A 19,191-nucleotide genomic window follows, 5' to 3' on the forward strand; every position below is an offset into this window, starting at 1 on the left:
GTGACCCTCAGCGAAATCTGAGAAACCAGTAACTGGAGATAAAGTAAGTGAATTGTAAAGTCCTTACATTTGCCTGGTTACAAACATACAAAGAGCAAAAAAATAACTAAGACAACCCCTTTAAATAATTAGAACAAGCCATACTCACCCACCACCTCTCCTAGTCCAATGTTTCATGGTCCCCGATTGCTTCCTGATCCTTCTCGACACACAGGAAATGACCACTCAGTCAAACACCAGCGACGCCAGTCTCGGATGCATCCATTGATTGTCTGAGCAGTCATTTCCTACGTGTATAGAGGGAGAAGGAAGGAGACATTGGTGCAAGACCATGTGGAGTTGGTGAGGAATCAGAAAGGTGAATATGGCTTGTTTTATTATTTTACACTATCTGGAGTTATTTATAAAAAAAATGTAACCAGCTGGACAAGCCCTTCAAACACTAGACAGGGAACCATGTAACAAAATTGTTTCATAAAACATTTAACCTCTGCGACCTCAACAAATCCTGAGTCTGGGGAAATGAAGGACACAAGACTATGGTCTCTCCTCATGGATATAAACGGGAGCTGTGGCAACCACCAAGTGATCCAATGTCATAAGATATTTATATTTTTACACCGAAAGAATAATTCAGGCTTGGAACAAGCTACCAGCAGAGATCGTTGGAAAATCTACAGTAAGTGAATTTCGACATGTCTGGGATAAACACATGTCAACGTGAAAATACGTAATATAACATAAGGCAGACTAGATAGACCATGAGTTATTTTTATGCTGTCAGTTTTATCTTTCTATTTAAATGATGTATGTGAAATGATTTTCATTACTGAGACATGCATATCCCAAATACACTGTCTAAGACCCTCACAATAATTGAATAACATATATGATACTTACTCTGCTTTTTTGCGTTTATGGTATGAGCGTCTCCATGGATTCCTCCACGTCTTCCGTTTTGCTAAGGACAAGTCTGGGAGGAAAGCAGCCAAAGATCCTTCTATCTGATCTGGCTTTCCGCACAAGGCATGTTCCGTTGAACAGTAGTAAGAACATTCTCCATAGAAACAAATGTTGTTTGCTGTAAAGAACCAAACAATGAGTTAGTTTCAGTCTATTGAACATAGAACTGAAAACTACAAACAGTAAAAAGACAAAAATTCATGACATTCTGAGTAAAATCCAGAGTTAGGTCAAGGACAATGTCCAGTTGGTGACATAGTGCAGTTTACCTACATTTTGGTCAAGGACAATCTCCAGAGTGTCCAGATTTAGGTTAAGGACAATGTCCAGTTGATGACATATTGCAGGTTACCTAACTTTTGGTCAAGGACAATCTCTAGAGTGTCCAGAGATAGGTCAAGGACAATGTCCAGTTGGTGACATACTGAAGGTTACTGAAATTTTGGTCAAGGACAATCTCTAGAGTGTCCAGAGATAGGTCAAGGACAATGTCCAGTTGGTGACATACTGAAGGTTACTCAATTTTTGGTCAAGGACAATCTGCAGAGTGTCCAAAGTTAGGTCAAGGACAATGTCCATTTGATGATATACTGCCGGTTACCTAAATTTTGCCATCTCATTTCTAGTGGGTAGGGATGGGAATCCTGACCAAGTAGAACGTCTCTGTAATGTTTACGCTGAACCCATACTTAATTGAGGGTAGAGTCGAACATCCCAAACATTCTGAATATACTGAAGCTTATGGAGTGTAAATGAATATAATCTACATAGATGTTTAGCAATGAATCTTCACTTATTTTGGTTTACTTTAAGGTTTGTTCATATCTGTAGACCCGTAGAAGATTGGTCGCCACGCTACACATTAAATGGTATGGCTTACCTATTAATCTGACTCTGACCCTGAAAAGCCAAGTCATTGAAAACATATGTGTTGCTAAGGATACTCTTTTTAGATTACAGATGCCAAGTTCATCTCTAGACGATCATCTTGGCACTTTGGGAGTACCAAGGGAGTCAAAGGACCTGTGCTTACAGTGCACCTGTTGAGTAGGTAATCTCAAAGGGGATGTCTTCAAAAACATGCTTGAAAATTTTTAATTTAAGGGGAACTCAATTACAAATATACTAACAGAGACATGTCAGAACAGGAGAGGTGTCAGATTCTCTGTATGTGAAAAGGAGACTTGGCTGTACCCAAACCACTCTATTCTGTCTCTCAATGGCATTAATAATCCGATTTTTGACTAACATTGTACAAAAAGGTCACTACCACATGTAATACTTTGACTCAATCTAAAAAGGCTAATTACCACCACGAGTGATGATCGCATTTTGTGGCTTTTCATATTTTCAAGAAAACATACCCTGCAGCACAATATCTAATTTCTCCAGTCTTATTACCGTACAAGTATCTCCACGAAGAACGCATATCAAATAGCTATATTGAATTTTCGGCCCATCACGCTGCTGGCCAAGCAAATTGTTGATAAATCAAATTTTATCATTCTTTATGCTCTCCCCAGTGGATTTATAGACAGAGCTACATGTTTAATTGCCTCCTAATAAATGCTACTAGTCAATTTAGTCATAAAATAAATAAAAAAATCATTCTTAAACTCTGGAGATTACAGATAAAACCCTGACGCGCTTCTGTACTGTCGCTAAACAAATTCCCGGAGTCTACAAAACAGACAAATGGGGAGAGGTGAAAATAATCCACAGTTAACACAATCAAAATGCTGATGCATTGGAATTATAGAGTAAACTGAGTCCCAGATTGAATTTCATAGTGCCGCCTAACCATCTCCATGCAGAACATTACTGAATATTGAATAAAAATATTGACAGATTTCAAAACGAGAGAACTTTTTTTCCAGCCAAGTAGAAGTATTACCAGCCAGCAGAGGAATGAAAATTGCAAATTATTAAGACATTTTGGCAGCGTAGACTCTGAATATATGAATAAGAGTTCCCTGTGTAAATTTTTTTTTTATAAGAAAATGTATTATTTTTCTAGGTTTTAGATGGAAACATACACAGAGGGAGCACCTCAATTACTTTAGGTGTATTCGACGCTGTCACTGTATAGTCTGTGGGGGTAAAGTAAGTAAACTAACACCTTAAAAATGACATGGACTACACATCCTAATATTTCCATGCTGGAAGGGATATTTCTATGTATTTACAAATTCAATGTACAGTATTTCAGCAGCAGTGTTGGTCGAGAGCACCCGAGCACAATGGAAGTCAATGGGAGAACCTGAACATTAAACCAGGCACCCCCTGCTCTGAAGAGGGGAGGGTGTCGGGACTCTAGTTTGGCTTAGGAGTCCCTGCTCTGACTCCATATATAGCTATGTCCATATACAGTACAGACCAAAAGTTTGGACACACCTTCTCATTTAAAGAGTTTTCTTTATTTTCATGACTATGAAAATTGTAGATTCACACTGAAGGCATCAAAACTATGAATTAACACATGTGGAATTATATACATAACAAACAAGTGTGAAACAACTGAAAATATGTCATATTCTAGGTTCTTTAAAGTAGCCACCTTTTGCTTTGATTACTGCTTTGCACACTCTTGGCATTCTCTTGATGAGCTTCAAGAGGTAGTCCCCTGAAATGGTTTTCACTTCACAGGTGTTCCCTGTCAGGTTTAATAAGTGGGATTTCTTGCCTTATAAATGGGGTTGGGACCATCAGTGGCGTTGAGGAGAAGTCAGGTGGATACACAGCTGATAGTCCTACTGAATAGACTGTTAGAATTTGTATTATGGCAAGAAAAAAGCAGCTAAGTAAAGAAAAACGAGTGGCCATCATTACTTTAAGAAATGAAGGTCAGTCAGTCAGCCGAAAAATTGGGAAAACTTTGAAAGTAAGGGCTATTTGACCATGAAGGAGAGTGATGGGGTGCTGCGCCAGATGACCTGGCCTCCACAGTCACCGGACCTGAACCCAATCGAGATGGTTTGGGGTGAGCTGGACCGCAGAGTGAAGGCAAAAGGGCCAACAAGTGCTAAGCATCTCTGGGAACTCCTTCAAGACTGTTGGAAGACCATTTCAAGGGACTACCTCTTGAAGCTCATCAAGAGAATGCCAAGAGTGTGCAAAGCAGTAATCAAAGCAAAAGGTGGCTTCTTTGAAGAACCTAGAATACGACATATTTTCAGTTGTTTCACACTTGTTTGTTATGTATATAATTCCACATGTGTTAATTCATAGTTTTGATGCCTTCATAGTCCTGAAAATAAAGAAAACTCTTTGAATGAGAAGGTGTGTCCAAACTTTTGGTCTGTACTGTATATGGAGTCAGTGCTTGGGGACACCCAGTGTATTTAAATCTAATTTAGCCTCTATTTCTGAAAAGTTTCTGTCAGGATTCGAACTCACAACCTTCTACGTTACAGCCAAGAATCTTAACCACTACACTATAGAGCTGCATGGCCAGTTGCTTTAAAAAATAGAGACTTCTTCCGTATAGGAATACTTACTAGTAGTAAGTATTCCTATACAGCAGAAGTCTCATATATATATTTTTTTGTAACTGGCCATGCAGCTCTATAGTGTAGTGGTTAACATTCTGGGCTGTAATGTAGAAGGTTGCGAGTTCGAAACCCATCAGAAATAGAGGCTAAATTTTATTTAAACATATATATAAGTTTTTAGCCATAATATATTTACATATATTATTATATATTTAGAATACATAATATATTATATTATATGTAAATATATTATGGCTAAAACATCAGTAGTAGTTTTCCACATATTATGCATTCATATATATCAGAAGTATGATATATATATATATATATATATATATATATACAGGTTCTTCTCAAAAAATTTGCATATTGTGATAAAGTTCATTATTTTCTGTAATGTACTGATAAACATTAGACTTTCATATATTTTAGATTCATTACACACAACTGAAGTAGTTCAAGCCTTTTCTTGTTTTAATATTGATGATTTTGGCATACAGCTCATGAAAACCCAAAATTCCTATCTCAAAAAATTTGCATATTTCATCCGACCAATAAAAGAAAAGTGTTTTTAATACAAAAAAAGTCAACCTTCAAATAATTAAGTTCAGTTATGCACTCAATACTTGGTCGGGAATCCTTTTGCAGAAATGACTGCTTCAATGCGGCGTGGCATGGAGGCAATCAGCCTGTGGCACTGCTGAGGTGTTATGGAGGCCCAGGATGCTTCGATAGCGGCCTTAAGCTCATCCAGAGTGTTGGGTCTTGCGTCTTTCAACTTTCTCTTCCCAATATCCCACAGATTCTCTATGGGGTTCAGGTCAGGAGAGTTGGCAGGCCAATTGAGCACAGTAATACCATGGTCAGTAAACCATTTACCAGTGGTTTTGGCACTGTGAGCAGGTGCCAGGTCGTGCTGAAAAATGAAATCTTCATCTCCATAAAGCTTTTCAGCAGATGGAAGCATGAAGTGCTCCAAAATCTCCTGATAGCTAGCTGCATTGACCCTGCCCTTGATAAAACACAGTGGACCAACACCAGCAGCTTACATGGCACCCCAGACCATCACTGACTGTGGGTACTTGACACTGGACTTCAGGCATTTTGGCATTTCCCTCTCCCCAGTCTTCCTCCAGACTCTGGCACCTTGATTTCCGAATGACATGCAAAATTTGCTTTCATCTGAAAAAAGTACTTTGGACCACTGAGCAACAGTCCAGTGCTGCTTCTCTGTAGCCCAGGTCAGGCGCTTCTGCCGCTGTTTCTGGTTCAAAAGTGGCTTGACCTGGGGAATGCGGCACCTGTAGCCCATTTCCTGCACACACCTGTACACAGTGGCTCTGGATGTTTCTACTCCAGACTCAGTCCACTGCTTCCGCAGGTCCCCCAAGGTCTAGAATCGGTCCTTCTCCACAATCTTCCTCAGGGTCCGGTCACCTCTTCTCGTTGTGCAGCGTTTTCTGCCACACTTTTTCCTTCCCACAGACTTCCCACTGAGGTGCCTTGATACAGCACTCTGGGAACAGCCTATTCGTTCAGAAATTTCTTTCTGTGTCTTACCCTCTTGCTTGAGGGTGTCAATGATGGCCTTCTGGACAGCAGTCAGGTCGGCAGTCTTACCCATGATTGCGGTTTTGAGTAATGAACCAGGCTGGGAGTTTTTAAAAGCCTCAGGAATCTTTTGCAGGTGTTTAGAGTTAATTAGTTGATTCAGATGATTAGGTTAATAGCTCGTTTAGAGAACCTTTTCATGATATGCTAATTTTTTGAGATAGGAATTTTGGGTTTTCATGAGCTGTATGCCAAAATCATCAATATTAAAACAAGAAAAGGCTTGAACTACTTCAGTTGTGTGTAATGAATCTAAAATATATGAAAGTATAATGTTTATCAGTACATTACAGAAAATAATGAACTTTATCACAATATGCTAATTTTTTGAGAAGAACCTGTATATTAGTAATTACACATTTTTTACAATTACAAAAAAATATATAAAATATATAAATTTAATTTAGCATCTATTTCTGACAGGATTCAAACTCACAACCTTCTACACTACAGCCCAGAATGTGAACCACAACACTATAGAGCCACATGGCCAGTTACTTGAAAAAAAAAAAAAAAAAAAAAAAATTAGACTTCTGCTGCATAGGAATACTTGTAAGTATTCCTATACAGCAGAAGTCAAATATTATAATTTTTTTTTTTTTTAAGAGTTACTGGTTATGCAGCTTTATAGTGTAGTGGTTAAAATTCTTGGCTGTAATGTAGAAGGTTGTGAGTTCGAATCTCACCAGAAATTTTTCAGAAAGGCTAAATTAGATTTAAATACACTGACTCGAGCATCGCGCTCGAGCACATTATTCGGCCGAGCATAGCGATGATCGAGTCGAACTAGTGCTCGGCCGATCATGCTCGCTCAACAATATTCTGCAGATAAAGGGCTCATGCTCATGAGCCTGTGCACTCCATGCCCATGCTGCGGACCACAAAGAGCAGTCCACAAAGCACGGGCGCTGTCCATGTGCACACCATTTGCAGATGTGGACCCATTGACTTGAATAGGTCCACAATCTGGAAGAGACGGGCCGCACTACGAAGAATAGGACATGTTGAGAATTGCCTCTGGTTACCATTGAAGCCAGGTCAGGTTGGCTTAAGCCTATTCCTCATGGGTTGAAAATTTATACGGACCACCTCTTCTTAGTAGATTGTCACAGCTGCTATAACTATAGAGCAGGGGTGAGCCGCTATTTGTGGCCCTCATCTTGCTGGCCAGAAACACAACCACTTCCTCTATTCACTGCATCATTGAGCGCTATGCACCTATCTAGGGAGAAGACAGAAGTGGTAATAAACCCGTTTCTGTCTTATCCTCTGGTCCCGACCTGCTCCTGCTAGAGTACAGGAGCTGTAATCCAGCGCAGTGCAGCACTCCAGGCAGAAACATAGCTGATTGCACAATCAGTTGTGTTTCTGGCCAGCAAGATGAGGGCCACAAATAGCGGCACCCCTCGTCTATAGCTATAGCAGCTGTAACAATCCGCTAAGAAAACACGGTCCATATAAAGGTTCCAGCCCATGAGGAATAAGCTTAATCCAACCTGACCTGGACCTGATCTGGCTCCAATGGTATCCAGAGGCAATTCTCAATAGAGAGGTCAGAAGGACATGGAGCACAATCCATATCTTCTTATGTATAGGATATGGAATTACTATCCATCCTCCTATCCACTAGGTAATGGGGCCCATTTGAGCTCTAGTTATACCCCTATTCTCTGTAGTATAATGTAATATAGTAAAGGTCGTTATAGTGTTAATGAAAAAGGTTTAATTTTTTTTTGCAATTGGGCTTGCAATTACAGCTCCGTCCAACTTTTATAAATTGGAATTAAAGGGGTTGTCTAGAATTAGAAAACATGGCTGACTTCTTCCAGATACAGTACCTCATGTGTCCATGGAAGGTATTCCAGCTCAACTCCATTGAAATGAATGGAAGAAGGTAGCCATGTTATTATTATTTTTTTTAATCCAGGATAACCCCTTTAATCCTGGACAACTGTAGCAATTGTATCTGTGTCATATTTCTTCTTCTGGACAGAATTTTCCTTTTTCCCTAGAGGGAAGATTTGAAGCTCACAAGACATTAGGTGAAGTCCATTATTCAGGGGTCATTTCTAAATTCTACCAAAACAACTGCAATACCAATTCCAACCTATGGACAACCGTGGCGCTGTTTGTGCAAAAAATAAAACTTCTGAAGCAATTTTCTAATTTTACAACCCAATAAATTGCCCCAACTCCTCTATTAATGGGAATATGTTTAGTCTTCTATAACTTTTAGGGCCCAGTCACACGTCCGTAGTGGCGCCGAGCCCACGTGTTGCAGACTGCAAACTGCGGGTCCACAAAACACAGGCACCAGACGTGTGAACTGCACATCTCATTGACTTCACGGACCTGGAAGCCCACGGAAACACATGAACGCCCTTCCATGCGCTTCCGGGTCCATGCCCAAGCTTTGCAAAAGATAAAACATGTCCTATCTTTTATCGTATCTTGCGGATCATCACGGACCCACTGAAGTCAGTGGGTCTGGCACCGCCATGTGGCGTTCGCACGGCCGTGTTTTGCGGGCACTAAGGCAGTGTGAATGGGCCCTTATTCTGCACCTTATAGATAAGGGCCATTTCACATATACTCAGCAATTACTTTGCTACTAAGACAAATGCAGCATGTTTTGATATACAGAGAGATAGGAGCTGCAATTGCCTCTTATAGAAGAATTCCAAGTTCAGAAGGAAGAAAAAAAAATCACCGAAAAAGACAGATAAAAGCAATTTAAACCATACTTAATAACCAGCAGGACCATCTGCTTTTAAAGCAGGGCACATTCTCCAGCAGTCTCTTTGCTTGGTGTGATAACAATTTTATTTCATTTTCACAGCAGTGTCCCTTGTGATAAAAATAAATGATTTATAAGGAAATCTTCTAAGGAGAAGACAAGGGAAGGAGGCTCGCAGCCTTCTGATTCAAATTCCATCTTCACATGAACACAATATATTGCATTTGTTAGCGGGAATCTCGCACGCTCTTCTCCTTGGTTATGTACTTCAGATGAAATCTACGTCCTTCCTATGTGTTGTGATGTCTCAACAAAGCAATCTGACTGCAGTGTATACTTAGACTAATGGTACGGAGGATAATTCTATCCCAAACCGAAAATGACATGTTCTGGCGGGCGACGTTTCTGCCGGTTCACGTGCCACTGCCTGTCTGTGAAACAGCGGGGTCTGAAGGTACGGTACTGCACAGTGTGAGTTGTCTTCTTCGTCGTGCCAAGTGTAATTCGCGGTTATGTTATACGGTATATATATATGTGACGTGGGGGTACGACAATCGTAAATAGTTGTATATTAGAATGTTATGTTCCACTTAGGGATATGGATGGCATGGGTTAAAAAGGATCTTCCAAGACTTTAATACTGTCTGATCGGTGGGGTTCCGACACCCGGGACCCCCACCAATCAGCTGTTTCGGATTTGATAGCGGTTGTGCTTGGTATCGCGCTCAGGCCCATTTACTTCTATAGGGCTGAGATGCTCCTAGGCCAGGTGACCGATGAAGGAGTCATCACTGGCCTAGGAAAAGCTCCGAGAAGGCTGCGGCGCTACTGCAAGTGCCAGTGCTTTCTCAAACAGTTGATCGTCAGGGGTCCCGGGTGTCGGACCTCCACCGATCAGACACTGATAACCTATATAAGAGGATAAGTCACCAGTATTAAAGTCTCAGAAAACCTCTTTAACAAGGAACAGGGTTAACCACACAGTTCCTCCCCTCTGTCCTACTTCCCGCCAGGAGGGGCGAGATCCTGTCCAGGAGAGAGGAAGCTTACTGCAAAGCTCCTGCTCTGAAATAGGATTCAACTGAGAGATTTGCTTACTCCATACTCAAGTGAAGTCTTGAGAAGTGAGACAGCAGAGTGAACTGCTACAACAAGCATTAAAGACCCTGCTGCAAGGTAAGGGATTGAAGCCAAGACACCCATCACCAAGAATTGCCACCATCCAACTAGCCTCCATAATCCTTACTTTACCAGAGAAGAATAGTGCTTAAAGTCTGCTGCTACTGAATGTATTTGAAGTTCTACGTTGCCCTTAGTAAATAGACTTTGTTCAGTTTAATTCTGGCCTTGTTCTTCCATACTGCATTTCCACTGCACCGATCCCCAGGGAGCAACGGCCTGAGGGAGTACACTGTGACACAACACTTCATCAGGGCCACTACCACTCCCATCCTTCACACCATCTCCTCCGGGGCTTGCTGCGTATGGATAGTGCACGTGGTACTTGTCTTGTTCTGTATGCAAGTGTAATTCCCAGTATCGGTTATGTTATCCAGTATATATGGACAGTGAATGGTGCTACACAATCCGAGCACATTATTATGACCACTTCCTACTTCTGACGTCGGCGGTGCGTACCTCATGCATGTGGTCAAAATATGATGAAAGGGACAGACATATCGCCCTGGCAGCCAGTTAAGGACCTGTGGAGGAGAGGAGCCCTTTTCAGCTGTAGAGCAGTAGAGGAAGTGGCCAGGCTGCACTGCTAAGCAGAGAGTGGACCTTAGTGGGCCAATGAGGTGGAGCTTAGACTGCTGATGGGGGTGGGGCTTAGTGCCTGATGTAGTGGAGCTTAGTGGAGGATGGGGGTGGGGCTTAACAGCTGATGGGGTGGGGCTTAGGAGGTTGAAAGGGGCAGAGCTTAGTAGTGCAATGAGGCAGAGGTTAGAGGTGCGAAGGAGGCCCCAGAGATAACTTTGCATTGGGCCCCAGAGATGCCAAATGTGCCCCTGTTCATATGCCTATTAGATTACATGTAAAGGACTGAGCTAATGAATGTCATGGGTCACAATTTCTGCTGTATTGTTAGAAGACATAATTGGGTGCTCTATGATCAGCTATGGAAGACCAATGGGCTCCATTACTGTTCTTGTACAGGGGCCTTTGCTGCCTGTGCTGGCAGGATGGAGAAAAAGAAGAACTTTCTTTGTTGCCCATAGCAACCAATCACAGCACAGCTTTCATCTTGTATTCTGCCTGTGAAAAATGAAAGCTGCGCTGTGATTGGTTGCTAGAGAGTTTTTATCAGTAAACAGGTCATTTCAAGGCGATTCCTACATATATACATGTATATTCCTCCATTACTGTGAATTTCTGTGACTCTATAAAAGCCATAATGTCTTTTCTATCCTAAACCTCATCCCGATCCACAGGAAGGTCGAAGCTTGCCTCTCCTATTTGCCCATCTTTCCTGAAGTCATGCATGTGCAGAAAAAGCCTAATTAAATATATGAGAAATGATGAGGCGCCCACCAGTCTATGTATAAAAACCTTGTTAGGAAAAAGAGGATTTATAACAAGGCCCTCAGGAGGCACGGAGGCAGCGCCTCTTCTGAAATGTCAGGATTCCTCATTTCACTGTACATCTAGAGCAGGGGTCAGCAACCTCCGACACTGCGGCTGCGGTGAAACTACAACCTCCAGCATACTCCCTTGCTCTGCTGTTCTTCTGTAGAAGTGAATAAAGCATGCTGGGAGTTGTAGTTTCACAACAGCTGGAGAACTATTAGGCCTCATGCACACGACCGTTGTGTGCACCCGCGGCCGTTGTTCTGTTTTCCGTTTTTTTTTTCGCGGACCCATTGACTTTCAATGGGTCCGTGGAAAAATCGGAAAATGCACCGTTTGGCTTCCGCGTCCGTGATCCGTTTTTCCAGTCCGTTAAAAAAATATGACCTGTCAATATTCAGGTCATATTTCACGGTTCACGGACCCATTCAAGTCAATCGGTCCGTGAAAAATCACGGATGCACACAAGATAGTCATCCGTGTCCGTTTTTCCTATCATTTTCAATGCAAACTTGACTTTGACTTTTTATTCACTTTTTATGTCCGTGGATCCTCCAAAAATCAAGGAAGACCCACGGAAGAAAAAACGGTCACAGATCACGGAACAACGGAAATCCGTTTTGCGGACCGCAAAAAAAAAACGGTCGTGTGCATGAGGCCTTATGCTGTTCCTCCTTTTCCTTGATGTTTGGCAATGAGGAACAGTCAAGACACCTCCATGCACTTTAGGTGGTTGGCTGGAACCCTCAAAATTGGAGGACTTGGTTGACATTAATCTAATGTGTGTAGCCAGCAGAACATTTAACCCTTTCTACACCAGAGGTTTTTTTTGTTTTTTTTTTCATTTTACGTTTTCATTTTGCCTTCCAAAAGAGCCATCATTTATCTTTTTTTTTTTTTCATTTATATAGCCGTATGAGGGCTTGTTTTTTACAGGACAAGTTGTATTTTCCAATGTCACCATTTGATATTGCATACGATGTAGTGGGAAGAAGGAAAGAAAATTCCAAATGGGGTGGAATTAGAAAAAAAAAGAAATTCCTCCACCGTTTAATGTTTTTTTATTTTTTTATTTACGACATTCGATATGCGATAAAACTGACCAGTTACTTATCATTCTCCAGGTCAGTACCAATTCGGCAATACCTTATATGTGTTGTTTTTCTTGAGTTTTGATAAAATAAGAAAAACCTTGAAAAAAAAATCTGTTTTATCGTTCTGGGGTGCGTATGACTTTTTGATCACTTTTTATAGAATTTTTTTGTGGGAAATGAAGCAACCAATAACGGTGAATGGCCTTGTCACAGCTCAGTCCCAAGTGAATAGACCTCGGCTGCAATACCAAGCACAGCCACTATACGATGTACGGCGCTGTTCTTGGAAAGCTGCGAGGAGGCCACAGCGCTAACAGGATGACTGGTTGGGGTGCCAGGTGTCGGACCCCCACCGATCAGATATTGTTGACCTATCCTGAGGACAGGCCATCAATATTAAACTCCCAGGAGACTCCTTTAAAGAGAAGCTTCTTTTGATGTGCCCTTATTATCCGCTGCTATATGGGGTCCATGTCTTGATAGCACCCTACTGATCTACCTGCTTCATGATTAGAATGCTAGGAATACAGTAGGCGCGCAGGTAGAGCAGCAGAAGAGAAATGCAGGTTTAGGAGACAATTATAACCCGCGAAAAGTAGGATAACAATTTCTATTTGCATTTTATTCACTGCCGTTGACTCTCGTCAACCATCAAATTTTTTTGCAGAACTCTGCATTGTGACGTTCCTCTAGTATTACTCCTTGAAATACTTGAAGAAACTGACAATTTGTTCTTTATATTGTCCCTGTCCATTGGGTCTGTCCCTATAGAGCCTGACCCTGTACAATCAGTGCTGACACAGTCAGCGCGCACAGGGACACACCTTATTGATAGAGAGGATGGCATTTTTCAGTTGTCAATTTAATCATACATTTCCAGTAGGAATAAAAGAGGAGAGTTCTAAAAAAAAACTGTCACAGTTTTCTAACAGTTGATATGGCTGGTGGCAGTTGAAGAATGGAACTGAGCATGTGCAACCACCTCAGAAACGTGGACATAAAAATAAGGAAAAGACCAAACAGCAGGTGGCGCTATACAGAAACATTTTATTGAATATCTCAGTAGCTATACCAAATTTTTAATTACATGCAATTACAAAAATATTAAAATCCAGGTGCTGGTTTAAAAAATGTATAATATTTTTAGTGGGACAAACCCTTAGGGGTTATCTAGAATTTCCTATCCATTTGATAATACTTGTGGATGTCCAGTCTCCGACCAGCAGAATAGAGAGACCTCTGCAGCCCCTCCAGTGCTTACGCAGACCCTGCACATACTGAGGTGGTTGCGGTTGGTTCTGCAGCTCAGACATGGGCCCTTTATTCTGCTGATGGATTGGGATTCCTGGGAGTTGGACCCCCGTCCATCCTACATTGTATGGGCCCCATTCCTGGATAACCCCTTTCATAATATTCCTAATGTTCACACCATTTTTCTCTTACAGGAATCTTTGAACGTCACATGAAACCCTGACTACAATACCTAGACTTATCTTTAATGGGTGAAGATGCAATCACACGATAAACGGTTCCTTGAAGACACAAAGGATCCATTTTGCAGACTTCAAGTGGTCAAATAAAAGGTTGTTGGAGAATGAAGCCGCACATTCATAGATGGAGAAGGGCGTTTCTTATGGTTCTTTGTATTTTTGCCATCTGACTTACATTTCAAAGTCCCAATTATGTGGCTACGGCTTATTATAACATGGTGGTCTGCCTATCTGCCTCGCCTTGTAGGGGATCGGTAATAATAATAATTATTTTTTTAACATCTCCTGGCCCTTTTTACAAAAATGTTGCAACCCAGGGCAATTCCTTTAAATTGCGCTCCGTCAAACCATAGGTAGGAGGCTGTGTTAATTGGTTTTGAGCATGTGCCGTACGGGTGTGTATTCACTGCACGGCCCCAAGGAATGCCAAAGTGAAGACAACCACTGTTAAACACTACAAGGTCCCTTTCAACGAGTGAATCCCATGCATCGGATTCTCAGCGTGAATATTCAGCAGCTCCCGTCCTGACCTCCCAGCACTGACGGGGTCGCATAGCATTATATTGATTTATGATGCTGTGTAACCCTTACAAATCTAGAATGTATTATATAACACTGACATAATCCAATACATTCCAGAACTGTAAGGCCCCTTGCGCACGGGCGTCACGGATTTTGTCCGGATGCGTTGCAGTGCATAGCGGAAAACACGCGCGAGTGCGCACGCAATTTCAGTCAGTTTTGTCTGCGATCGCGTTGCGTTGTTCAGTTTTTTTCTTCTTCTATCATCATTCAGCAGGACCTGCGCTGACGTCACCGCACTCACCACGTGGTGAGCGCGATGACGTCAGCGCAGGTCCTTTTGCAGGTCCTGCAAGAAGAAGAAAGAAGACGATAACGGCTGCGCGATCAAGTGGATGAGGTGAGTAATTTTTTAATTATTTTTTAACCCTCAAGGGACATTTTACTTAGCATTCTGTATTAAAGAATGCTATTATTTTCCATTATAACCATGTTATAATGGAAAATAATAAAGTGAATGGACCTCATCCTTATTTATTATCATCTCCTTAGCAACCATCCGTGAAATCGCATTACATCCACACTTGCTTGCGATTTTCACACAGCCCCATTCACTTCTATGGGGCCTGTGTTGCTTGAAGAACGTAGAATATAGAACATGCTGCGATGTTCACGCAACGCACAAGTGATGCGTGAAAAACATCGCTCATGTACACAGCCGCATTGAAATGAATGGGTCAAGATTCAGTGCGGGTGCAATGCGTTCACGTCACGCATTGCACCCGCGCGGAAAACTCGCCCGTGTGAAAGGGGCCTAAGGGTTACATAGCATCATAAACATAAATCAATATATTGCTATGCGACCCCGTCAGTGCTAGGAGGTCAAGACGGAAGCTGCTGCATACTGACGCCGCGAGTCCAGAGCGTGACACTTGCTCGTCTGAAAGGGGTCTAACTCCGCTGCACATGTATATTCTGCTGACATGAATATGCTGATGCTACAATAATATATAATGAATGATATCTGTAATGTACCACTGGCCAGGAAATTATAATAAAGTGAATCTGTAATTAAAAAAAAAGACCACTTGGGACCCTATAAAACATGATCGAAGGGGTTATTTGCTTTGGCTGAACCCTTTATTTTACTAGAATCCTTTGACAATCCTGGATCACCGGTGATCAGATATGATCAGTGGCAGCAAGTGATCATTTTCCCTACAGTGCCACCGCAGGAGAAATAAGGCATTACATAGTTTCCACTTAACTCAGTTAGTTGTCCATGTAATGCATGGAAATGCTGGCTCCTCCAGTAAGAAGGACACTCCGTCCGCTTATAGGTAAAGATCCTAAATGGGAACTGCCCTCTAGAAGAATTACCAGAAACAGAACAATGGGTTTTCTAAAGCAGACACCCCTTTACTGCTTACCTATCACTGTATATGGAGTTAATCAACATATGTTCTAATGACTATGGGTGGTGGCCCCTCCAGTGGACCCTCTTAACCATATACGTAGCAATATCAATAGAGGACATTACACATTAGTAATTTCTTGTCCTTCGGATTCTATGGAGAGGAAAGACTTGGTTAGAAGCTAATCATTACAGTAAATACAACTATTGGACTGCATTTAAGGGACTGCTCTAAAAAACGTCTTACCACTTACCATTACAAGGGTCACTTAAAGGACTATTCCCATCTTGTAATTATGTGGCCTATCCACTGGATCTACAACTAGTGCTAGATAGAGGTGATGTCCCCCTTTTCACACCTGCGACCTATTTCAAGAAGGGGGCTTGGTGTGCCAGCTGCAGCATATTGTACAGTGGTCGCGTATTCACTTCTGTGGGAATTCTGAGGTCAACCCAGAAACTGTGCTAAACTTGAACGTTCATAGACGTGAAGGAACAGAGACATTCATGCATGGCCACTGTTCCATTCCCAAGATATCATGTGGGTCCCTGAGGTGGGATCTGCATCTATCAGACTTTTATGGAATATCCTGTGAATATATGCCATAAAAGTCTTAGATGGTAATACCCCTTTAAGACAGGGTACTGTATGATGAGCTAAAGGAGAGAAAGGAATCCATATGATGTTTCTTACAGGACCTATGAGTCCCCCCCTTTAGTCCTGTTGCAACAGCAGTACCCCAGACCTGGAAGTATCTGAAATTATGTTTTATATTGTATTGTTATTAGATATGTTTAGGGCATATGTTCCAGCAAGAGGAAGAATGGTTGAAAATGGTTGGCAGGAACAGGGCTAACCACCCTTTCCTCTCCTCTTGGTAGGAGTGGGTTGGTCCTACTTCCTGCCAGGAGGGGGAGTTAAAGTCCTGACAACAAAGAGATAGGAAGCACATGTCAGAGCTCCTTCGCCAAAAGACCGTATCCCGTCAGAGTCACTGACAGTGTCAGAGTGATCAGCAATACCACAGCTTAGCAAACCTTGCTGCCGGTGAGGGAAAACACGTCAGACACCTATCACCTAGAACAGGCATTCTCAACCCTGAAGAATCAGGCCAGAAGAAACGTATAACAGTCAGACACATGTGGATATAGGTGTCCACTGTGTGATACAGGCTTGGTGTTAATATGGCCTAGTTGTTATTCTAGGTCAGGCATGCTCAACCTGCGGCCCTCCAGCTGTTGCAAAATTACAACTCCTAGCATGCCCGAACAGCCTACAGCAGGGCATTGTGGGAGTTGTAGTTTTACAACAGCTGGAGGGCCGCAGGTTGAGCATGCCTGACCTAGAATAACAACTAGGCCATATTAACACCAAGCCTGTATCACACAGTGGACACCTATATCCACATGTGTCTACATGTGCCATTAAACTGCCATAAATACAGACACCATAGCTCTTCATTTGGTGCCAGAAACTGCACTTTGTACATAATGCTGCTGGAGTTATACTCCTTGCTAAGTAAAGAGATGACTGTTATACGTTTCTTCTGGCCTGATTCTTCAAACCACCTTTCCAATGCAGCAATCCCCAGGGCCTGAAGAAGTACACCGTGACACAACATCTCATCAGGTACACTACCATTCCCATCCTCTGCACCGGCCCCTCAGGGGGTCACTGCACACCCCATGGGCCTTGCTAGGGTCCCAAAAGAACTGAGGCCGTAGCCCCAATGCATATTGACTAATTCTCTAAGTCAACCAACCGACCCCAACCCCCTCACCACCGCAAACACTAGCACTGAAGTCATTTTACTGTACTTGCTATACAGCTATACCTCTCACATCCAGGGCCTCCCAGGTGACGCCTCTTCTGATGTAGATCTTCTCTGTCATCATCTTCTCCATTCAGTTCAGACAGCTTCTCTCAGCTGCCTCGTCTCTGCAGAGTGTGACACACGGATATCTTAGGTTCCTCACTTTTCGGTACCCCCAAATACTATTCTGAAGAAAAATGAGTGCCATACAGATTATCTTCCCCATAGTAATAGTGCTCCTCATAGTCCCACCAATAGTAATTCCCTTCTAGAATGCCCTCATTAGTAATACTGCCCCCTACAGTGCCCCCAACAGTGATAGTGCTCCCCAAGAGTGCCTCCATTAGTAGAAGAGCCCTCCAGTATTAATAATGCCCTTACAGAGCCCCCCAGTAGAAATAAGGCCCCCCTATTTTTCCCCAGTGGTAATAAAGCTATCTACGAAACCCTCAGTAGTAATAAGGCCCCCTACAGTGCTCTAAGTAGAAATAATGCGGATCTATAAGTCCCTCCTATAGAGCCCCCAGCAGTAATAAGACCGCCTATAATGTCCTCTGGATTTAAAATGCCCCCACAGTGCCCCCATATTTATACTGCCCACTACTGTTATAATGCTCACCCTGACGTGCCCCAGTATTTATATTGCCCCCGACTGTTATAATGCCCCTAAAGTGCCCCCAATATTTATACTGCCCACTACTGTTATAATGCTCACCCTGAAGTGCCCCAGTATTTATATCGCCCCCTACTGTTATAATGCCCCCACGGTGCCCCTAGTATTTATATCGCCCCCTACTGTTATAATGCTCGCCCTGAAGCGCCTCCCAGAATTTATAATACCCCCTGCAGTTCCCCATGTAGTTATATTCCTCCATTTAGTATCCTTAGAAATTATAATTCCTCAGCCCCCTCCAATATACAGTCCCATGTAAATAACATCCCTCTCTACCTACAGCACCCTCCAAAATACAGTTCCATGTAAATAACATCACACCATCTCTCCTGTCCCCTCCAATATACAGTCCCACGTAAATAGCATCACCCCCTTCCAAGCCGCCTTCAACATACAGTCCCATGTAAAGAACATCACCCCCTCCCCAGCCGCCTTCAACATACTGTACAGCCCCATGTAAATAACATTACCCCTTCAACATACGGTATAGTCCCATGTAAATAACATCACCCTGCCCTAGCAACCTCCAACATGCATTCCCATGTAAATAACATCACCCCCTCAATTTTCAGTCCCATGTAAATAACTTCCCTCCCTTCAGCACTAACATACAGTCCCAGTTAAATAACTACAACACCCAACATTGCTCCGCCTCTCACACTGAGTAATCTACCCCTTCACTTACCTCTCCTCATGTACAGACCTCACCACAGCTTCTTCCCAGGACTTCTCTTCACTGCTGAGCCGTCCTCTCCTGCACTGGTCACATGATGGTGACATCATCGCAGGTCCTTTTCAGCTACTGCATTTAGAA

General features: G+C 42.4%; 1 protein-coding gene across 1 annotated transcript in view; it reads right to left on the reverse strand.

Annotated features, from left to right (window-relative positions):
* FAM20C (FAM20C golgi associated secretory pathway kinase) overlaps positions 1 to 19,191 on the reverse strand; it is a 148,290-nt gene that overhangs the window by 18,627 nt on the left and 110,472 nt on the right. The window contains exon 6 of the mRNA XM_040439867.1: positions 901 to 1,081. Within this exon, the coding sequence (XP_040295801.1) occupies positions 901 to 1,081 (181 nt within the window). The remainder of the gene's footprint in view (positions 1 to 900; positions 1,082 to 19,191) is intronic.

Source organism: Bufo bufo, chromosome 7 (assembly GCF_905171765.1).
Source record: "Bufo bufo chromosome 7, aBufBuf1.1, whole genome shotgun sequence".
Lineage (NCBI taxonomy): Eukaryota > Metazoa > Chordata > Amphibia > Anura > Bufonidae > Bufo > Bufo bufo.